This window comes from Carlito syrichta, unplaced genomic scaffold (genome assembly GCF_000164805.1).
Source record: "Carlito syrichta isolate Samal-C Ts95f unplaced genomic scaffold, Tarsius_syrichta-2.0.1 Scaffold304574, whole genome shotgun sequence".
NCBI lineage: Eukaryota > Metazoa > Chordata > Mammalia > Primates > Tarsiidae > Carlito > Carlito syrichta.
The window spans coordinates 858,971-882,105 of NW_007248670.1; the positions used below are offsets into that span (position 1 = coordinate 858,971).

At 48.2% G+C, this 23,135-nt stretch overlaps 2 protein-coding genes across 2 annotated transcripts in view; one reads left to right on the plus strand and one right to left on the minus strand.

Annotated features, from left to right (window-relative positions):
* The window catches only part of CENPO (centromere protein O), a 16,809-nt gene extending 9,299 nt beyond the window's left edge, over positions 1-7,510 (plus strand). The window contains exons 4-7 of the mRNA XM_008060291.2: positions 3,019-3,136; positions 3,857-4,116; positions 6,459-6,630; positions 7,366-7,510. Of these exons, the coding sequence (XP_008058482.1) occupies positions 3,019-3,136; positions 3,857-4,116; positions 6,459-6,630; positions 7,366-7,502 (687 nt within the window). The 3' untranslated portion in view covers positions 7,503-7,510. The remainder of the gene's footprint in view (positions 1-3,018; positions 3,137-3,856; positions 4,117-6,458; positions 6,631-7,365) is intronic.
* Positions 7,511-8,950: 1,440 nt separating this feature from the next.
* The window catches only part of ADCY3 (adenylate cyclase 3), a 120,807-nt gene continuing 106,622 nt past the window's right edge, over positions 8,951-23,135 (minus strand). Inside the window, exons 11-21 of the mRNA XM_008060282.1 lie at positions 20,843-20,930; positions 20,064-20,180; positions 17,654-17,913; positions 17,299-17,364; positions 15,807-15,888; positions 14,162-14,320; positions 13,088-13,234; positions 12,412-12,531; positions 11,328-11,451; positions 10,534-10,658; positions 8,951-9,941 (exon numbers count right to left, since the gene is read on the minus strand). Of these exons, the coding sequence (XP_008058473.1) occupies positions 9,759-9,941; positions 10,534-10,658; positions 11,328-11,451; positions 12,412-12,531; positions 13,088-13,234; positions 14,162-14,320; positions 15,807-15,888; positions 17,299-17,364; positions 17,654-17,913; positions 20,064-20,180; positions 20,843-20,930 (1,471 nt within the window). The 3' untranslated portion in view covers positions 8,951-9,758. The remainder of the gene's footprint in view (positions 9,942-10,533; positions 10,659-11,327; positions 11,452-12,411; positions 12,532-13,087; positions 13,235-14,161; positions 14,321-15,806; positions 15,889-17,298; positions 17,365-17,653; positions 17,914-20,063; positions 20,181-20,842; positions 20,931-23,135) is intronic.

The following is a 23,135-nucleotide window of genomic DNA, read 5'->3' on the forward strand; positions in this document are numbered from 1 at the left end:
TTTTTTTTGAGTTGGAGTCTCACCCTGTCACCCAGACTGGAGTGCAGTGGCCACTCCCGGCCACCGCAGCCTCGACCTGCTGGGCTCTGGTGATCCTTCTGCCTCAGCCTTCCAAGTAGCTGGAACTACAGGCACACGCTACCATGCCTGGCTCATTTTGATTTATTGTAGAGATGAGGTCTCACCAAGTTGCCCAGGCGGGTCTCGAACCCGCGGGCTCAGGCAATCCACTCACCTCAGCCTCCCAAAGGCGCGGGATTACAGTCTGAGCCACCGAGCCCGGCTAGTTATTTTTTTTAGAGTTACTTTTCTATAGCTTAATTCCATGTGGTCAAAGAATGTGACCCAGCCAGTTTTGGTAAATGTTCCATGTGCCTTAAATGGAATTTTGCATTTGTTGAGTACTGTATTCTATATATATGTATATATCAAATAAGCCAAGTGTGTTCATCATTTTAACATATCTTGTATCCTTACTGATTAACTTGCCTACTTGTTTGGTTAAGATTTGTTCAAATCTCTTACTGTGATTGTAGACTTTTTTTTCCCCCTTTTAGTCTGTGTTTCTGGTATACATTGTATATGTTGGGTGCAGACAGATTTAGGATTACAGTATCTTCCTGGTTTAGTTAACTTTTTATTACCATGAAGTGTCTTCTTTTATTGTTAATCACATTTCTTGCTTTAAAGTCTACTTTGACAAATTCTAGTACAGCAGCAATGTTTTTTGTTTAAGGCCTACAGGGTAAGTTTTTTCTGTCTTTCTACTTTCCATCTTTCAATGACCTTATATTTAAGGTGTTCCTCTTCTAAGTAGCATATAGTTAGATGTTTTTAATCCAGCCTGGCAATTGTTGTCTTCTCATTGGAATATTTATCCCATTAACTTTTAATGTGATCACAGATATATTTGGATCTCAATCTACCATAGTGTCATTTTATTGTCTGTCTTGTTTTTACAGTCAGTTTTCTTTTAGCGCTATATACATATTTACCCTTTTCAGTGTTCTTTGTTGCTTTCTGCATTTTCATATTTCTATCTAGCATTATTTTCCTTCGGTTAAGTAGCTCCTTTTGGTACTTCTTTTAGTATAAGTCTGCTGACAGTAAATTCTCTTTTTGTTTGTCTACAAACATCTTTATTTCATTATATTTTTTATTTTTTAAGAATTTTTTGCTGAGTTTAGAGTTATAAACTAGAAGTTAACTTTCAGATTGTCAGGTATTATTCTGTTGTGTCCTAGGGCCATAGTGTCTGCTAGGTGTTAGTCTTATTAATTAGATGTTAGTCTTATTGTTTGAATATAGGTTTTCAGCAATTTTATATCATAATGTGGCTAAGCATGCTTTCTTTCCTTATCTCACTTGGTGTTTGCATAGCTTCCTTAATTATTTGATGTTTTTAATATATTTTGGAAAATTGGCCATATCTCTTCGAATAGTGCATCTACCTCATTTCCCTCCTATTTCTGGGGCTCCTATTCGTGTGTTTTTTTCCCTATAACCTATGTCTTTACTAATTTTCTAGTCTTATTTTTTCTCTATGTACTTTCATCTGGATATGAAAATATACCCATTTTTTGCTTTACTTAAAATCTTGCCTAGTTGGCTTTTAAACTATTAAAATCTAATTTTACTTACTATATTTTTTGATTCTAGGATTTCCATCTGATTCTTTTTTATAGATTCCAGCTTTTTCATGTGAGTTCTTCATCTTTTTACCTGTTTTAATTGCTATGCCTAGTAATTCAAATAGCTGAATTTCTTTAAGCTTTTCCTATTGTCTTCTTTTTTCTCTGGGTTTTTAGTCATCTGTTTCTCTTTCCTGGTGTGCCTTGTACTTTTTTTGATTCATTGATAGGTATTATGTGTGAAAAAAAGTAGGGTTTTTGAGTTATGTTACCTTACTCCATAAAGAATTTTAGTTTTTTTCTGGCAGGCAAATAGTGTATTGGCATATCACCTCAGTCCAGTTGAGGCGGTCTGTTTCTGGCTTGCCCTTACTCCTAGGGTGTAGGTTTTTTTAAGGCTTTCGATTGAAAGTTTGGGTGTGTGTTAGGGGCAGGTCTGTCAAGGCTCCTCTTTCTTGGCATGCCCTAAACTCCCAGATTTTGTTCTGCCAAAATTTCTGCTTAGCATTTTAACTTTTTAGTAGCTTCTTTCTATTTGGTGCCTCGTACCCAGTCACACATATGCAGTTTGGGAATTAGCAAATGCCTGGAGGGCAAAGTGAATCCTGGATTCCCTTTTCTGCAGGATATTGGCCCATAAGAAAGGTTGCTTTGATAACACTGATGTCCGATTCTTGTCTCCCCAGATAGTGAGAGTGCTGAAGTCCAGCCTACCGCTTTCAGTTTGGTCTAGTGTGTCTTGTATATATGAATAAGCAAATGCTCTGAGGGCAAATGCTGCAGGGAAAGCCAGCTAACTTCAGAGCATTTCTCTTTTCTCTTCATTTCTGGCTATTTGGGTTGTTCTCTAATGTCTTCAAACCATCTTCTCTCTCTGTGCTTGCTTGCTTATTTATTTTTGGTCTTTTATCCACCTTACTTATTTTTGGTCTTATCCAGTTGTTCTTGGAGGGCAGGTCACCCTGATACCATCTGCTGGGCCACGGCTGGAAGCCCAAGTCTTGGAGTTCTGGCACCTGAAACCCTGCAAAGTCTGACCTGGATCACCATGCCCGGCCTGCTTCTGCACACCCTCTTTCACTCAACATGTGTTCATCCTAGACTTTCTTCACATCCCGCTCTTCCTCTTCTTACGATCCTTTCCATTCCCACCAAAATTCAAATTGTTCTTCAGGCCAGCACAGCTTCTCCTCTGATTCCTAGCACTCTTATCCATAAGATTCTTCCTCTGCTGTGAATTCGTAGCATTAACTGATTGGTTGTTTGCTGTAGCATTCCATGATATACTATATCATATAAAATATATTTAGCTTTTATCCAGCTGGGTAAGGTCAGTAACTGTGATGTACTCCTTTGTACCCAGTTTGATTTGCTGCATATCTCACAGGTTAAAGCATCTATTGCCAATGTAGAACCCGACCAAATAGTAGACACTAGTGGGAAAGAAGTTTTGGAAAGGAAACTGGAAAATGTGAAAGCTACTCTGCAGGCATATCGTTTTACAGGTATGTATGTATGTTTTGCTTTGTGGTTTTTTGTTGTTGTTGTTGTTGTTGTTTTACACATATTCCATTCTGAGTCTGTCTCTAGTGAGTTAGTTTGCTAGCTGTATTATTGTCCTGGACTTATTTCAGAGATTTTGCACTCCCATTGTCATCACACACACACAAAACTGGCATGCTATTCGTAGGCACGCCTATAAGATTGGCCCCTTTGTACAGCAGAAGATTGGTTGGTGACTGACTTGGACCGTTCATTTTAGCAATTCATCCAGTGCCAGACCCTGTAATGATTTCCTTTACTGCTGGCTTGCTTAATTCCCCTAGTCAAATAGTTTGAACCCCTCAAATATCTGTTTCACCATAAGCAGGGATTAAGTCTCCCATCTCCACCATAAGAGGATTGTGGGCAGAACTGGGGACTGTCACAAATTATTTGACACTCCAGAAAAAAAAAGAAGATAGCTATAAATTTAAATTTTCAAAATTTCTTTCTTATTAATTTGGTGTTTAGGATGTTTTTGATTTTTCACCATTCTTTCATGGTTTTAACAACTCAATGTCAAAGTGAGCCAGAGTCAAGAGGAAGAAAGAGCCAGTGGTATTCATTCATTCAACAAACGTTTGTGTGCATAGTGTTCTGGAAGCTATTGGGTTGTGCAGATGAATAACATATTACCTTTGCCTGACATCTGTTGAGAGGTATCCTCTTATTGTTTGCCTCAGGGATCAGTGCTAAACTGACCAGCCGAGGAGTCTGTGTCTGCATCAATACTGCCTTTGAGGGGAACCTACTGGAGTCCTATTTTGTGGACCTTGTCATACAGAAACCACTCTGGATACATCAACATTCAGTCCCAATCTTCATTCCTCTAGAAGAGATAGCTGCAAAATACTTACAGACTGATATTCAGCACTTCCTGTTCAGTCTCTGCGAGTATCTAAATGCTTACTCTGGGAGGAAGTACCAGGCAGATCGACTTCAGGTATCTGGGATGTTATAGATCCCATTTTATGGAGCCAGGATAAACTTAAAAGGGGAAAGGGGGGATATTTTCTTCTGTATTTTAAATGTTTCCTAATACTGAGTCAGAAGTTGGACATACCTTTCTTTTTGAGTTGGAGTCTCACTCTGTAGCCCAGGCTGGAGTGCAGTGGCACACTCGAGGCCGCCATAACCTCGATCTACTGGGCTCAGGTGATCCTTCCACCTCAGCCTTCCAAGTAGCTGGAACTACAGGCACCATGCCCAGCTACTTTTTAAAAAAAATTTATTGTAGAGATGAGGTCTCACCAAGTTGCCCAGGATGGTCTTAAGCTCGTGGGGTCAGGCAATCCTCTCACCTTGGTCTCCCAAAGTGCTGGCATTATAGGTGTGAGCCACCGCACCCAGCCTAGACATTACCTTTCTAATGCTTGTTTCTTATTTACATAAAAGCTGTTTTCCACTCACTTTTATTACCCTTTGGAAACTCCGAATGATATTGAAGCATGGGCACTGGTTAAAGGATATATACTCCTGAATAGTGGTTCTCAAGCTTGTATCACAAGGTTGTATAGTTGCTTGAGGGAGGATCCCCCCCAAAAAAAACAGAATTGTGTTTTAGAGGGTAGGCTCCTTGTAGAACACTTGGAATTTGTTTTTCTGTATCCGTCAACCAAAGTTTTTATCTGGGAGTTTTGAGAAGCTTGCATCACAATTTGCAGAAGAAACGTGAGTTGTGGCAAACAGGTCCCTGGTTCTTCCACCATGAGGACACACCTGCCCACACTGCGTTGAGTGTTGAGCAGTTTTTGACCAAAAATGGCATGATGCCCATGTCTCACCCCAAGCAACTTTCGTTTCCCCAATGAAAAAAGTCCTCAAAGAGAAGCATTTTGCCAGTGTGGAAGAGGTGAGACAAAAACTGTAAGAACACTAAGAGGCATCAAAATTGATGTGTTCAAAAACTGTCTTGAGCAATGGAAAAAGTGTTTTGATAGATACATTGCATCAAACGGAGAGTGCCTTGAAGGTGACTGAAGTTTAAACATGTAAGAATACATAGCTTTTTTTTTTTTTTTTTTTTTTGCTGGGTGCAGTGACTCACACCTAAGCACTTTGGGAAGCCGAGATGAGAGGATTGCCTGAGCTTATGGGTTTGAAACCAGCCCAGGCGACTTGGTGAGACCTCATCTCTACAATAAATCAAAAAATTAGCTGGGCGTAGAGGCGCATGCCTGTAGTTCCAGCTACTTGGAAGGCTGAGGCGGAAGGACTGTCTAAACCCAGCAGATTGAGACTGCGGTGGCCATGAGCATGCCACCACACTCCAGCCTAGGCAACAGAGTCAGACTCCAACTCAAAAAAAAAGAATACATAAATTTTTAATAAATAAATTCCTGTCTTTTGGGGGTTCCCCTCCTGTTTCCAGTTCAACAAGGATTTATGGAGTGACTACTATGTGCCAAGTACCTTGCTGAACTGTGGGTACAGGCGCAGCAGGACGAATAAGTACTGAAGAACTATAGAGGAATGCTATCCATCTTCCCTTAAACTCTGACTACCTTCTTAGGGTTGCAGTTGAACTAAGGTTGGAGTGAAAAAGGTAGACAGGAAATTATTGCAGATAGGCAATAAGTGATTTTTTTTTTTGAGTTGGAGTCTCACTCTGTCGCCCAGACTGGGAATGCAGTGGCATGTTCCCAGCCACCACAGCCTCGACTTGCTGGGCTCCGGCGATCCTTCCGCCTCAGCCTTCCGAGTAGCTGGAACTACAGGCGCGCGCTACCACGCCTGGCTAATTTTTTGATTTATTGTAGAGATGAGGTCTCACCAAGTTGCCCAGGTGGGTCTCGAACCCGCGGGCTTAGGCAGTCCACTCACCTCAGCCTCCCAAAGCGTGGGATTATAGGCTGAGTCACTGAGCACGGCTAATAAGTGATTCTTACAAGCTTGGCGTTTCCTCCTCTGTGTATTTGGAATGACTCTGAAGCTCCCAGTTGCAGGTTAAACGTAAATCGATACGTGAATGCAGACATGAAGTATCGTAGCTGCATGTAGTAACGTCAGTGAAATTCTTGGCAGAAACAATATAGTATCGCCCTTCCACCCACACCGCTGGCCATTTAGGAAGTGCTTCCTGCAGAACTTTCTAGGCTGCTACTGACTTTTAGCTATCTTATGAATCTCTTTCATTAGTCCTTTTTTCAGGCCTTTTTCTGTCCCTCATTTATTGCTCATTTAGATTTAGTTGATGGACCCTCTTTTTGGTTTGACATTTGAATATCATAACTGCTATGTTTGGAGCTATGGTCATTATCTACTTTGTTTTCTCATACCTCTCAGAGTGACTTTGCAGCCTTTCTGACTGGGCCCTTACAGAGAAACTCACTGTGCAACTTGCTGTCATTTACTTACAAACTGGATCCCAGGGATCAGTCTTCCCCATTTTGTGCCAGGTTGCTGTATAAAGACCTCACAACAACTCTTCCAGCTGACGTCACTGTGACATATCAAGGTAAGAGGAAGAATGCCTCAGTGAAGAAATGCTAATGTGCCTTAGTTTATGCAAGCTGAATGAAAAAGATAATATAGGTAAAATATATCAAGTGGACCTCTTAAAATACTTTGTTCTGTTATGTACTATAAATGTACTCAGATTGTAAAACACATAGAATATTTTCTTTGTTTCTATCAATCTTTTCTTTCCTCCTTGTAAACAGTAAACATGATTATCCCAGTTTTTCCTCCTTTGCCTGCCCAACACTGCCAGTGTTCTTTCAGCTTATGATTTGTTTTTATTGGAAACACTGCTTGAAGAAACACAGCTAATAAGAGTGAGTCATAGGAACATTTATGGTGAATGGAGCCAAAAGACTTATCTCTATGAAGCCAAGTAGACATGACAGATCAGTGTACAAGTAGCTCTCTATGGAATATTCTCTAAGTAGAAAATTTTCAGGACTGGCTGAGAGACTTTTTTTGTGTATCTGTTTCAGTTAAATATACCATAATAATGTGATATGGCAATAATGAAACATTGGGTAAAATATATTTAGGAGACAGAAGTTTTGAGGTTGCCACAAGTTTCACACTATAGGTTTTAGATTTCTTTGGGCAGTCTTATTTAAATCCCCAGATTCAAAATTACATTGATCCAATAATGGGCAGCCTCTTTTAGGCCAAACCAAAAAAAAAAAAAGTTATATGAGTTCAGAATATCAGTGAGATTGATAGAATCTTTCTTTTCTAGGCACAGAAGCATTGTCCACTTCAATGGAAGAACAACGAGCATCCCATGAAACTCTCTTCTGTACAAAGCCCCTCCATCAAGTGTTTGCTTCATTTGCAAGAAAAGGAGAAGAATTGGATACGAGCCTTGCCTCCTAAAATATTTTCAATAGGAGTGTGTCAGAAGTGTATAAAGTAGTGCTGTAGACAGTCCCAGGCAGGGTCCTGGGAACTGAAAACCTTCAAAAGCCTCAGACATACCTGGGGACACCTGTTTCTTCATTAGGATGAGAAGCAAGTTTGAGTATAGACATTGGTGTTTTGGATAATTCCATGATTATCTGATCATTTCTCTTTTTTTTTTTAAAAAGAGTTAGAGTCTCACTCTGTTGTCCAGCCTGGAGTACAGTGGCATGCTCCCGGCCACCGCAGCCTCGAACTGCTGGGCTCTGGTGATCCTTCTACCTCAGCCTTCTAAGTAGCCGGAGCTGCAGGCGCGCACTACCACACCGGGCTAATTTTTGATTTATTATAGAGACGAGGTCTCGCCAAGTTCCCCGGGTGGGTCTCGAACCCGCGGGCTCAGGCAATCCACTCACCTCGGCCTCCCAAAGTGCTGGGATTGCAGGCTAAGCCACCGAGCCTGGCCCCTGATAATTTCTTATAATGCTCTAGATTTTCTGTTCTTCTGGGTATTGACTGACCCAGTCATATGTTTTAGCTGAAAATCAGAACGGTCTGTGGGGCAAAAGTAGAGTTTGTGAAAAAGCGGAGGTGTACCACTCAAGAGTATTTCTAGCTTTTATGGAAACTTTAAGTAATTCTGCCTCATTTTCCTGAGACTTTTGAAAAGTTCTTAGAGCACTCCAGGTTCATGATAGAAGGTTTAGAGCAGTGTATTCTAGGCCACTGCTTTATAAAGAATATGGTATGAGAAAACACTATGGATAAAATAATCAGTGTTCAGTGTATCTAATGTTTTGTTTCCTACAACATTTTAATAGAGCACTGGATGTATTAAGTCCCCTATCAAAAAGTATGGTTGGAAACCTGCCCATAAACCCAGTTGTTGCAAAGGAAAGCAGGCCTTCCCACTTTCATGTCTTCCCTCTCTTGCAGCTCGAGGTCATGGCCGTATAGTCTTCTTCCCCTTTTCCTAGTTTATTTAGAGCACTGTTTCCTGCCTGGCACCATGGGCCTCAGGTCTGCTGGCACTTCTTACTCCTTGGTCTGTGGGTCAGTTCACAGATGTGAAAACCTGTGTGTTTGGCTGGCCAAGTTCTCTCCGTTCAAGCCCTATTCTTCTCTTGCCAGTCACAGATGGGGCCATTACTGCCCAAGGCCCAGAGCTGCATTCAGGCTTTACTCCCAGACCTCATGGTTATGAAGTGATCTCCACGTGCGAGAGCTCTACCAACTCTGGGAAGAGTAGAGGGCATGAGAGAGCTGCAGGGACCACCCTCTAGAGAGTAGCTCAAGAAGAAAAGTGATGCCTTAGTTTGGCTCTTGCCTTCTGGGCATATGTTGGGGACATTCGAATGGCATGAGTTAGCAAAGCACTTAGCACTTCCCAGATAAGAGGTATGAAGACTCTCCACAGTGATCACTTTCAAGTTGAATAAAGCTTTTAATAAAACAGTCTTGTTCTTAACACCTGTAAATTCTCTTTTAAAGCAGTAGCAAAGGCGACTGTAGCAAGAGCTCAAAAGGCAAGGCAATATCGGAAAGTTTTTTAACAGAAGGTTAAAAATATAAATGGAGAAGATCTGTTTATATATTTTTCTTTCAGAAATAAATTCCCCTCCCCCCACCAGGTGAAAGGAGTATTGCACTTTCTGCTCTCATGACTAAGGTGACGGGGTTCTAAAAGAACCTTTCAAGATTATCAGGACGAGGGCCATCTCACCCAACTTGGGCCTGGTTAGGTCTCCAGCTTGAGCTCTCTTCAGAATGGACAGCACTGCTTTCAAGTTCTGGAATGTCTGCTGGAGTGTCCTGCCCTGTCCAGCCCCATCCGAAGCAGAGCTTCCCCCCCTGTGCTCCCAGCCCAGCGGCAAAGGAAGCTTCGACCCCACTCGGCCGCATTCCTGCTCACAGTGGCCAGGGCCTCTCTGGGGCAAGAAGGGCTGGGCTGGAGCGAGGGCTCTGGAAGGACTGTTCCGGCACTACACCTAAGACCCCTCCTCGGGGATGCTACAGGCACACTGAGGAGGAGTATGGCCACCCTCGGAGCTCACAGACCCATGAACAAGTGAAGGCTTGAGGAGATTTTTTAAACCTAAAGTCTATGTGAGTGTGCACTTCAACAATTTGGGAACGTTGGGACTCGGTACTTGGTCCTTTCCCAAGGCCTTTCTTCGATTCCAAAGAATAAATTCTCGCTTCCTATGTGGACTGCGTGGGTCCAGAGACCATTCAGGAGTTGTCAACCACCTGGTGGGGCAGCGTAACAGAGGAGCCATTTGGGAAGGCCGCTGGCTTGTCCCGCCCTTTCAAGAAGAAGGTCAGCAGCTCCCCCTTCCCTTTCACAAAGATGGGGCCTCGCCTCACAAAGCGGAAGCCGTACTCTCGCAGGATGACTTGTGTTTCTTCTACTACCTGTAGAGAGAACAGAGGAGGAGACTGGGGTTAGAAGGTAAGCCTAGACCGAGGGTGGGCGTGGGGGCTTTGGGGATTGGAGCTGAGCATGGGTCCAGATAAGCCCTTAGCATTCTCCTACCTTCCAGGGCCATGCCCTTGCGTTCCACCCCTGGCGGGCAGGGGTAAGAGCAGCAGAACGCGGGGTGCGCTCTCCCAGAGTCCTCTCTCCTAGGAACACAGCCAGAGGCTGGCTGTGTGGCAGCACTGTTGTCTGGAAACTTTTGCTCCCTCTCTTCTGTTTCTTTGCCCCTTCTGTGGAGCTTGTCTGCCAGACCCAGCTGATAACATCACAGGATGTCAGGAAGCTCATGCCCAGGGGCAGGCTGCACTCACCCAGAACTCGAGTCTCATCAGTGCAAATGGGTGGGAGCTTGTCTCCCTTCTGTCGAGACTAGCTGGAGACCCTCCTCCCATGCGTGCTCTTAACCTCACAGCACTGCTGACTTACTCGTCTGGGCTGGGGAAGGGGCAATCTTGTGTGACAAAGCACTATGCCGATTTTGCTCCCATTCCCTGAATCTGAGCAAGGGCTCAGCTCTGTTGGACGTACCTGAATGTTGCCCATGACCCCTGTGGACTCCATCCTGCTGGCCACGTTAACTGTGTTGCCCCAGATGTCATAGTGTGGTTTCCGGGCTCCAATGACCCCAGCCAGAACTCCTCCTTTATTCATGCCTGGGTGGAAGCACTAGAGTTCACCACAGCCACACACCAAACGTTGTCTTTAGCCTCTCAGAAACCAACTCCTCTTTTACACGATTTGTCACCTGGCCCCTGCCACAAAACTCCTAATTATATAACATGTGTTCCTTGTTAAACTTGTCTGTATGCTACTACTACTGTCAGACAAAAATCATGTCTCCTATTTATCCTGTCCTTTCCATGTGCCTAGCAAATGTCAGTTACCCCCCATACGTTAATTTGCTCAGTATGGTAGTAGCCGGCTTCTCAAGTATGCTGCAGCCTCACCTAGAAGGAATGAGACTCCTCTTCAGTAGGGGGTAGCAGGTGACATTAACTCCTTTCAAAGCCCTTAGCAGGCACAGAATACCCTTGAAAGGAGAGTAACAAACTGACTTCTCAGCTGGATTCAGAAGGAAGGCCAGGCTTCCTGACTAAACAGTAAGGATAGGTACAGCTCGACCATTTCATCAGTTGGATGTTCAGTTTGATCACCAAAAAGAGACTGGACTAAAGGCCCTTCAGGTCCCTTCCAGCTCTGTGTGTCAACCTCCCCAGCCCGATGCCTCTGGTCTCCCTAACCCTCCTGTCTTTCCTGTTGATGTGCTAGGTCCCTGCGTCAGAAGGGAGCACGTCACGGGGCGGGCAAGTCTACAGCCTCACCTATGCGCAGCATGAAGTTGTTGAAGGATTGGTTGTTGATGTTCGTAAGCGTGTCCTTCATAGCTAGTGCAAAGTCGGCCAGGTCGGCCAGGTGCTGCCAGCGCTCCTTATCGGACTTGTCCTCCTATGCCAGAGGACAGCAGAGGAAGCGTCAGCAGCCATCCAGGCATGCATCCACAGCAGCCTGCTCACCTGCTTCCTTCCCCAGCGATGTTCTGGGGTGGATCCCTTCACCTAGTTGTTCAAGGCCTCACATCCTTCTTCCCACAAAGGAGTCAGCAACCTTTTTTTTTTAGCTCTGACTTGTCACTGTGACAGAGTTCACATGGGTCCCTCTCCCAAGTTGAGGGCAAAGACTGGGCCACACTGGCGGGGAAGACAAGTTCGCTCCCTCAGTTGCCTCCTGTCTGCATGCATCTGGTCGTGAGGCAGGTCTCTTCACCTGTCTGAGCGTGATCATTAGATTTTGTCAGGTTGTTCTTGGTTGGATTCCTCAACTGGGTAGCAACAACCTGAGGGGGATGACCTGCCTTGGACATGTTTCTTTAACCTCATCCATATGGTAGAGACAGCAGTAGTGCTGACATCCTGGGACAGTTGGAAAGGGAAAACAGGATGAAGTTTTCACTTGGGCAGGGCTTCTGGCCTCGTGTCCTTTCCTGGTAGCTAAACAGCTGGCTCCACAGGTCTAAAGTTTGTTCAGCAGAATAGGCATATCAGCCAGAGAATTCAGAAGGTTCACCTCTGTTTCCATTGTGGCACAATTGCATGGATGGCTCCTGCTGCCTGGTTCTTAAAGCAGAGAGCCTTAAGGGGGCCTGGCTGCAGTGCAGTGTGCATGAACCATTATCGGCCTGAACGGTGGAATTCTGTCTGTTCTATTCTCTGCTCGCTCAACTTTTGTAATGTTTCTAGTTACTGACAGGGTGCTGGTGGTGTGTGTCTGTGACCCCTCTGCACAACAGCCCTCAACTTCTTTACTCTTACAACGTCTCATTTCCCACATGCTGGGTCTGGACTGCCAGTCCCCCTCAGGCAGAGCAAGCGTCTTCTCCTCCCTCTGGCCACTCCAGTGGTGAACTACCTTGCTGGAGCTGGTGAAGCCATTGGTGTTGACATCTGGGGTGACTCCTGAAGCTGCCATGTAGGTGCTGCCAATGGTTTTGATCTTGGTGATGACCCGGAATTTGGGATTGTCCAGGAGCTGAGACCAGGGTGAAGGAAAGAACTGTCAGCAGAGTCAGGGGAGATGAGGGAGCTAATGAAATGACAGGCTTTCCTCTTTCCAAGGACCCCACAAAACATCCAAGAAATGCTTTCCTATGAAAGCATCTATTCCCCTGCTTATCTGCTGCATGATGCTGGGAAAACTCCTAACTTTCTGAGCCTTAGTTTCTATAACCTTGATACAGATAAAACTGCCAGTCTCTCAAGGTGGTTGTGCACATGTGTAAAAGCATTTTCTCTAGGACACAGGTTACCCAGTAAATGTTCACTGAATCTGGATTTGAGGGTAGGAGGAATCAGAGGAGTCAGTCCTTACCCTGTGATCTTGAGGGTGGTTTCCCAGACTCCTCCCTCACCCCTTCAGACCCAGCAGTCCCAGGTGGCCACAGAAATCCATGTTACAGAAAGGCTCATCTAGAACACGTAGCCATCTAGAGTGACTCTCCAGCTTCTAACTTCTGCAGCCCATCCTAGGATGTGATCTGGAATTGGCGAGCTCTGTGGCCGGAGGAAAGGGCAAGATGGGCACTCACGGAGTCAAAATCCGAGATGATCTCATTGAGGAAGCGCAGACACTCAATGCCCCCATTATTGATGCTCTCCTCTGTGTAGAAGTCAGCAAAGTTGGGCAGGGATGCAAACATGACTCCAATCTCATCATACGACTGGCTGTACAGTTCCTAAGAAGAGGCCAGAGTGCTCAAAGACTAACTGGATGATGTGCTAGAAAAATGAATCTCTTCCACATACATGGCGTGTGCACTCACCTTTCTGGACACACACATTTCTCAGATTATCCCAACTTTTTTTTTAGGAGGTGAGTTCTTGTTCTGTGGCCCAGGCTGGTATGCAGTGGTGCAATCACAGCTCACTGCAATAGCCTGGAACTTCTGGCCTCAAGCAATCCTCCTGCTTCAGCCTCCCAAGTAGCCGGGACTACAGGTGTGTGCCACCAAGCCCAGCAATAGATTATCCTAATTTTGAATTATTAGGAAATAGCTTATCGGCTGGGCTTAGTGGCTCAGCTTGTACGTCCAGCACTTTGGGAGGCCGAGGCAAATGAACTGCTGCCTGCGGGTTCAAGCCCAGCCCAGGAAACCTGGCGAGACCTCGTCTCTATAATAAATAAAAAATTAGCTGGGTGTGGTAGTGCGTGCCTGTAGTTCTGGGTACTTGGAAGGCTGAGGCGGAAGGATCGCCAGAGCCCAGCAGGTCGATGCTGGAGTGCCTGTGAGTGTGCCATGGCACTCCAGCCTGGGCGACAGAGTGAGACTCCGTGAGACTCCGACTCAGAAAAAAAAAGAAAAGAGCTTATCACTGCTTTGGATAAGTAAATATCCCCAGCGATGAGGAAGAGGGTATGATGGAACTGGGAACAACTGTTTTGAGACAGTCACAGCAGGAGGGGAGGTGCTAGCCATGGCCCACGTTAACAGTGTCTATAGCAGTGTCCTGCTACAGTGGCCTGAGAAACCTCTTTGGCTTCTATTGCTGTTGCTGTTTAGGTTTGGCCCTGCCTGGGCCCTGAAGAGAGCTCCCTAAAAGAGAGCAAATAAATACAAACAGCCGCATGGCTCCAGGCTCCAGCATAAGGCCACGCCCCTCACCTCATCTCTCTTCTTGGACCCCAGGAAGTGGCGTGCCACATGCTCAGGCAACATGTTGGTGACCAAGGCCTCATTCCAGCGTCGCATCTCATAGACACGTTCCTTCTGGTCGTGGACCTCAATCTTCCACAAGAACAGCGTCCGTGCCAGTTTTTCCACCTACAGAGACAAGGCAAGGCATGTGCTCTAAGCTGGCCACTGAATGGAAAGATGAAAGACAGTTCCTTGAATGGAGGGATTCCACTTGTAAAAGCTCGTGGGAAGATGGCTAAGCTGCAAGGGACGTGAGACCTGAAAGGATTCACCTAATCAGAAAGGCCACCCTCAGCCTGGACAACATAGGGAAACCTCACCTCTACAAATAAAAATAAAATTAGGGTGGGCATGGTGGCTCACACCTATAATCCCAGAACTTTGGGAGGAGGAGGTGAGAGGATTGCCTGAGCCCAGGGGTCCAGGCAAAAACTTGTCTAGGCATGGTGGCACATTCCTGTAGTTCTAGCTGGAAGGCTGAGGTGGAAGGATCACCTGTGCCCAGCAGGTCGAGGCGGCGGTGGCAGTGAGCATGCCACTGCACTCCAGCCTGGGCAACAGCGGGAGACTCCAACTCAAAAATAAAAATAAAAAAAGCCACGCTGTAGCTGCAAGAAGGATCTCTGGCCTCTCTGGTCACAAGAGACCTTCCATGTGAGGCCTTTCATAGATCCTCCTGGGATCTAATTTGAGTCACAGGTCTGTCCTGTGGAGGTGGCAGCAGTGGGGATCTCCCAGCCCAGGATGGAGTCCCTGTTTCCAGCAGGCTCCATTTGGCCCAGAAGTGGCTTGGGAAGGCTGCACTTTATCTAGAAAGCCACTGGGGGGCACTTGCGCTAACATGGAGCTGTAAGTACAGATCTTTTCCTGCTTTCTCCCTCCCTTCTGTCTTTTCTTTTAATCAAACACAGATTTCTGCCGGGCTTGGTGGCTCAGCCTGTCATCCCAGCACTTTGGGAGTCCAAGGCGAGTGAATTGTCTGAGCCCGCGGGTGCGAGGGCAACTTGGCGAGACCTCGTCTCTACAATAAATCCAAAATTAGCTGGGCGTGGTAGTGAGCTATTTGGCTATTTGGAAGGCTGAGGCAGAAGGATCTCCGGAGCCCAGCAGGTCGAAGCTGGGGTGGCCGTGAGCGTGCGTGCCACTGCACTCCAGCCTGGGCGACAGAGTGAGACTCCAACTCAGAAAAAAAAAGAAAAAAAAGACACAGACTTCACCAGCTCCCTCCCCTTTCTCTTCTGACCCTAGGCCGTGGTCAGTGTGTTCGTGACCCCAGAGCCAGGGTGAGTGCAGGGGCATGAGCCCCCGGCCTAGGGAAGGGTCAGTGTATCCAGGCTTTTGTGCCAGCTCTTCACCCGCCCACCCCCACCCCCACCCTTCCTTCAGCATCCTGGGGGAGGTCAAGAGGACGACATAGGAAGTGTCTTCCTTGCGTTACTGAGGAAAGAGCCAGAACACAGGAGGTGGTGGCTTGATCGGAGCCATATGCTGCCTTGGGTAAAGGGAAATGGCATTCCTTCGGAGTGAGGTTCTTAGGTCCTGGGACTGCTTCTCAGGAGTCGCTGGCGGGCTGTGAGCCCGCAAAGAGGCAGGAGGGTGTGCAGACACTCACGTGGCGTGAGAAGTAGTAGAAGCTCAGCATCATGACGAGCACCATCACTGTCATCGAGTACTTGGAAGGCACCAGGGGCAGCCTGCAGGGCAGAGGGGAATGCAGTTGAAAGAGCACCCAGCTGCCTTCTTGGAAGGGGGTTCACTGCCTCTAACTAGCTTGTGCTGTGTCCTGTCACCCTAGGCCCCAAAAGCTTCCTCCAACTCCTTGGTCCTTTTCACATCAAGTCAGACTCTCCTTGAGTGTTAGCGCTTTCTTACATCGCTGGGCTGCTGACAGCCACCAACCCCTGGCCTCTCCTGGCTACACTTGGTATTGGCACCAGGGCTGCTCCCCAGATGTTTGATCAACACTGCATCATCACCTGACTGATCACAGAAGTAGCTACAACCATGGAGGAATTTGGAGAAGCAAGAGACATCACAGTGATGGGACTGGGACACAGTTTTGCCATGACTTGTTATAGCTTTCATCCATATTTTTATGTGGAGCTATAGTTAATTTCCATTATTGTATAGTATTCAGTCGTATGAATACACCACAATTTATATAGCACTAACTGTTGCTGTCATTTGGGTTGTTTCATTTGTTTTGTGGGGGGGTGTCTATGATAAACAGTGCTACTATGGACATTCTTGTGCATGTATCCTGGGACATATATATGTGCATGAATGTCTCTAAGATGTTGGGACATAGGTCTATTTTCAGCTTTATTAAATAACTCCACATTTTTCTAAAGTGACTGTGTCCATTTATACTCCTACCAGGACTATATACTGCTATACTTCATTTTTGTTGGACTTTAATTTTTGGCAAACTGCTAAGCGTATAACAGTATCTTGTCATGGTGTGATACGCAGTTCCTTGATTACTTAAGTGCAATTTGTCAGTGGCCACTTAGACTTCTCTTGTAAAGGGCCAATTCAGTTCTTTCACCCCTCTTCTATCAGGTAGTCTTTTTACTTTCTTAAACCTTTTTGAAAGGCTATTCAAGTCACTGAGTCACACAATTCTAGAAGCTTCATCCTGGAAGGGACCTTAGAAAACTTTTAGTTCAATATCCTCCTCAAGAGATGAAACTGAGACTCACGGAAACTGACCTGCCTGAACCCACAGAGAATCACTGGCTGCTGCAGGGTCAGAACTCCAGTCTCCTAACCCCAAGCGTGTTCCTTTCTCCTCATTTTCCTGCTGCCTCAGCCCCGCCAGCCACTTCTATGCAGCTGGCCGCTCCTCCTCCCCTCCATCCAGTATCCAGCCTGCAACCCCCTCTACACCGCACTGCTGGTGCGGTGTCTCTAGGCCCACAGGCCCAGGTCCATTCTGGAATCACTCTGCCTCTGCAGCAGCCCTCCCAGAGAAACAGATGGCAACTCCTAACCGGCACATGCCAGATTGTGCGCCTTTGGGAGGGTGAGACCATGGGGCCTGTTGTGTTCCCTGTCTCGAGTACGGCCGTAAATGCAGGCCAGGCGGAAAGCAGTAGCCTTACCTGTCAGTGCCATTGAGCCCCGGGGCAGAGAACACCTGCATCTTCTCTAAGGCCACCACAGGAAAGCTGTTGAATAGAAAGCACACTCAGGCCCCATCTGGGCACAAGAGGCTGATGCCCAGCGCAGCCCTGTGGTGTCCCAAGCCTTCCTCCATTCATTGACTGGAAAGGCCCCATCCCCAGGTCCTAGCCAACCAGTGGCAGGTCTGCAAGAAGCCGCGAAACCTAGTGCCTGTACAAACCTTTGCTGAGCCTAGAGGCAGACAGTCACCTCAAGCAGGCCCGTGACCTGGACATGGGGACTTGGGGTGGGAGGAAGGAGACTAGACAGATCCCCCACCAGGCTTCATCTTACTCATGTTCCTGAAAACGTCTGTGGTCGTGTTCATCAAAGACGGGGCGCCAGGCATAGAGGTTGATGGCGGCCACGGCGCCTGTGACCAGCAGCATGAGCGTGAGCTTCACCATGTGGCTGACCTGCACCAGCATGATGGTGGCGATGAGGGACAGCACGGCGACGTAATTGTAATACTTGGGGTTCTCCAGGCAGCCGCCCTCGGTCTCCAGCCCTGCCGTCCCGTTGCCGGGTCCCATGTAGTACTGGAGACAGCCAAGCTGGAGGGAGGGGAACACACGTGCAAGGGGACGGCAGATGCTGGTCAGAGGGCGCCAGACTGTGCAGCGTACGCTCAGCTGCCACCTCCCACGGTTCCCACGGCTCCCACGTCTCCCTCGGAAACACCGAGAAAGATCAACGTTTACCAGAGAACCATCATCCAAAAGTTAGCAGTTGCTAGGAAGAACCTGACCGTCATCTCATGATGTCACAAAAAACCCTGAGTATCTCGGTCCTGCCCCTATTGTACAGGAAGCCCAGAGAGGCCAGACCTGCCCGGAGCAGCACAACTGGCAAGCGGTAACTAGGAGCACATCTTCAGGCTTCAACGCCAACACGCTCCTCCCCACATCACGCTGTGGCCCCAGCAGAGGCCGTGAGGCCATCAGCCCCTACTTGGCTTCCCTGTGGTAACAGCCAGTCTCTGCACAAACACTTCTGTTTTGGGGACACTATCTGCTGGAGTCTGGTCACTGGTTGCCCTGCTGGGCAGATGCAATCGGTAGAAAGGGTATCTGCGAACGGAGTCACCCCTACTCTTGTAACTTTCACCTTGTGGGTCTTGTCTGGCCTTGGGCAAGTTCTCAGCTTGCAATTCTCACATGTGCAAAGTGTCCACAGCACCCTGGTTTTTTACCCTTCCATGGGCGAGAGCATCTCTAGATGTCCCGCAGCATCCCTGGCCGGGTGATGCAGTGGCCCCCACACCTGGGCACCAGGTTCTAGCTGTTTCCAAACCTGCAAGGGGTCTGGGTTTCTCTTCCTGGGGTGGTGGGCGCTGTGCAACCCAGGCGTGTGTGGTTCTGGAAGTCCTAGCTCCTCCGCACGCTTGGATTTGTGATTGATTAGCTGCATCCTAGAGCCTTTCACTCTCTCTACTACCAGAATAAGGCTCCATACTGATGTGATTCCTGTTCTTAAGCAGTTAAGACAGCAATGATGTAACATTACATTGGAGAAAAGTAGGCCTTTGTAAGAGTGCATATGGTCCCACCCAAACTGGAGGGGGCCATGACAACTGACGAGAGCACTGAATGACAGCTCCAAGTCCTCAATGCTCAGTGAATCCTGGTGGTTCTAAACTTGTAGATCCAGGCTTCAAACTCCTGCCTCTGCCCCAAGAAAGCATCTGGCTGCACCCACAAGGGACCCCCAACTTTTCCGGGAACTGAGGAGAGCAGAGAACAGAAGATGATTTGTGTCTGCCTTAGCCATTTGGGCTCTGGGACATTGCCGTGCCCACAGTCGCACCTCTAGGAAGGCCTGACGGTGTTCAAGTGGGTGAAGGTGAAATGGGAGAGTGCCTTTCGTGGAACAGGCTTGCCCCAGTCCTGATAGACCTGAACTAGCCGTACTGGAAGGACTATGAAAGACATGCAAGCCAGGCTCGGTGGCTCAGCCTGTAATCCCGCGCCTTTGGGAGACTGAGGTGAGTGGACTGCCTGAGCCTGTGGGTTCGAGACCCGCCTGGGCAGCGAGACCTCATCTCTACAATAAATCAAAAAATCAGCCGGGCGTGGTAGTGCACGCCTGTAATTCCGGCTACTCGGAAGGCTGAGGCTGAAGGATCGCCGGAGCCCAGCAGGTCGAGGCTGCAGTGGCCGGGAGCGGCCACTCACTACACTCCAGTCTGGGCGACAGAGTGAGACTCCAACTCAAAAAAAAGAAAGAAAGAAAGACATGCAGAAGGTGAATAAGTGCTGCGCCCCTTAAGCAATGAGACAAAGAGGAAGAATATACAGGACTGGTGTTCAGAACTGCTTCAGTCCTCGACTCTGTTACTGGCTGTGTGACTTAGAACAAGTGAATTAACCTTTCTGAACCTTCGTTTCTCCATATGAAACTGGATACTGATACCAACTTCAGGATGGTTACACAGATTAAATGAGCCAGTGTGCATGTAAAGCACCCAGCATAGGAAGGCACGTGGAACTGGGCTCTAGGACTCTGGGACAGGAGGGAGCTGCGAGGAAGCAAGGGAGGCTCAGAGGCTCCTGGACAACAGGGAGGAGCCCATGCGGCCGGGACAATGTGTCCCAAAACCTAAGTGCCACTCCAAGCCACAACGGACAGATGGACGGACAAACTGTTTGTGCTGTCCACTGAGGACAGGGGCGTCCCTTCAAGAAGGACAGCAGAGAGGGCTCACCATGTCCACAACATTCGCCATGACCAGGATGAAGATGGCTAACATGGCCCAGGTGTTCCTGGCCCAGCGGGTCCGGTCGATCCAAGTCGAGAAGGCCACGAGCTTCTTAGGAAAGGCCTAGGAGGAACGGATGGGATTTCAGGTTCCGGGAGCCTCTGACGGCCCTTTCTGCTGCAGCCGTGACAGCCGACGCTGGCTGCTCTCACACTGTCACCCCAGGAACCTAACCCGCAGCGCTTGGCCTGCACGTCAGCTGCAAACTGACAAGGGCAGAGCAGAGAAGACAGGCAGGAGTCCGGTGCTGTGTCAGTCCTACTCGAGGTGTCTAGCAACACCACGGCCTCCAGGTCGCAGCCCTTTCCTGCCAGCAGACCTGGCGACAAGAGGCTGTGGGCAGCACCAGCCAGCAGTGGCCCAGTTCCTGGGCCAGTGTCCAGGGCTAGCCATCTCCGGCTGAATCCCTTCAATCGGGCTTTCAAGGGCCTTTGCAGTCAGGCCAGGCCACCTTCTGGCTGGGCCTCCACTGCTTTCTACCCAGGTTCCCGCTAATCCAGATTCTGCCTCGCCCGGGCATGCTACAGCGCCACTGCCCAACCCAGCGGAGGGCTCAGCTGACGGTGGACGGACGGATGGGTGGATAAGTGCCCAAGCCATCCTAACAGAAGACAGTCTGTTTGTCAGGACTAGACAGGAAGCAAAATTCCATCAGTACCCAGTTTTACAGGGCATGCCACTCACTTCCAGAGGCTTCCAGAACCCAACAGAAAAGCACCTCTTACCCGGGGAAAGATGGCAGCCAGCGAGCAGATGGTCAGGATCAGAAGCAGAATCTCCCCGACCACGAAGGTCACATAGTTTGTCATTAGCCTGTGACAGAGAGAAGGTAATTGGGGGAAGCCGGAAGGAGCAGTGAGATTGGGGAAGACTGGAAGAGGAAAAAGGAGGAGACAGAAGGGAAGACCTTTAAAGCACAGCACACGCCTGTGCCCAGAAAATTCCACATGACACAAGGGAATCATCCTGCCTGCTACTCAGAACGAGACTGAGGCCTGACCAGGGGGGCTGCCAACGGAGCGCAGGTCTGGGAGAGTGCCACTCTCCCGGCTGTAACTGCTGGCGAGGACGTTTCCCAGGGAGGGAACGGCTCACAGACACCCCAAATAAAAACTCAGGACAGGATCTCAGGGATGCACATCTGCCATGCAGCTATGACGAGGAGACAGGAGGGAGCAGGGCTGTTAAGCGTTTGCCTTTGACAGCCACGCAGAGCTTACGGTGGCCACATTCCTAACACAGTCACAGCATTGACTGTGACTCAGAAATCTGCTGCTTACACACCCTCCTCTCACACCTGTTCCCTTGTAACCCTCCATGGAAAATTCTGGCTGAGAGACCCAGAAACGTGTGTTGCTAAACCCAGCATCGGCTTCTCAACTACTTCTTTTCTTTTTTTTTTTTTTTTTTTGAGTCAGAGTCTCACTCTGTCGCGCAGACTGGAGTGCAGTGGCCGCTCCCAGTCACCGCAGCCTCGACCTGCTGGGCTCCGGAAATCCTTCCGCCTCAGCCTTCCAAGTAGCTGGAACTAGAGGCGCGCACTACCATGCCCGGCTAATTTTTTGATTTATTGTAAAGATGAGGTCTCACCAGCTGCCCAGGCGGGTCTCGAACCCGCGGGCTCAGGCAATCCACTCACCTCAGCCCCCCAAAGGCTGAGCCACCGAGCCCGGCTCTCAACTACTTCTTCCCCCTCCTTGAAACATATTCTTGCTTGGTTTTCGGGGCTCTTGCATCCCTGCTGGCTCCCTTCTCCTCATCTGGACAGTTGGCCAGTGTTCCATCCTGGAGCGGCTTCTCCTCAGTCTGCACTCTGCCTTGACCTCACCAAGTCTCATGCTTTCAATGCAGCCTGTGAGCTGTTCACAGACAACTTAAGGACTCCAATCCAAGCCTCCCTAAACTCCGGATTGTGTATTCAGGGCCTCCTTGATGTGCCTTGCAGGTATCTCCAACTTGCACCAAAGCCAAACTCCCGACCTTTGCTTCCCAACTCCCCTCGTCCCACGTTCTTCTGTCTTGGTGAATAGTGACTCCGTCCTACCAGTTGCTCGGGTCAGAAACCTGGGAGACACCCTGACTCTGCTCAGGTCCACAGCCAACCTGTCAGCAGCCCTGTCAGCTCTTCCTGCAAAATGTATTCAGAATCTCCCCACCAATCATTACAGTTCAGAATCCAACCAAGTGCCATCTTCCCTAACCTCAGCCTGGCCTGAGTAGCCATGGTCGCCTGTCCAAGTCACAGCCATGACCCCCCAGCTGCTCTAGCTAAAATCTGTTTTCTGTTTTTTTTTTTAAGTTGGAGTCTCACTCTGTCGCCCAGACTGGAGTGCAGTGGCCGCACCCAGCCACCGCAGCCTCAACCTGCTGGGCTCCGGCGATCCTTCCGCCTCAGCCTTCCATGTAGCCGGAATTACAGGCATGCGCTACCACACCTGGCTGGTTTTTTGATTTATTGTAGAGATGAGGTCTCGCTGCCCAGGCGAGTCTTGAACCCACGGGCTCAGGCAATCCACTCATCTCAGCCTCCCAAACATGGGATTACAGGCTGAGCCACCGAGCCCAGCTCGAACAGTCTCATTTTTAATGAGTTCCTTATAGTTGTAGGAAAACATGAACTCCAGTGACTCCTTATCTTTCTGTTCATACCAATACATTGAATTATGTTCCAGATATTGTTCACACTTCAGGGTCCTTTTACTTCCCACTGCTGTGACCAGGTGTTTTGGTGTCTGGATAATTCTGGTATTGACAGGGCCTGTGGAAGTTAGAAGTCAAATTTAGACTACCTAGGAGGGGGTCTTATGAGACAGTTGCATGGAAGAAAGCTAGAAGTCCAAGGTAGTAAGACCAGTGCCCAGGACTTACCTGTTTCCAGGAGACAAAATGCCACACAGTAGAGGAGCCTGCAGCCCATGGCAGTGACACACAGAATGCAGACCGGGGTCTCCCTGCTCAGTTTCCTGGTTGTCTACTATATATCCTGGCCCTGAGCGAGGGTTTGCCTGGGAGGTCTCC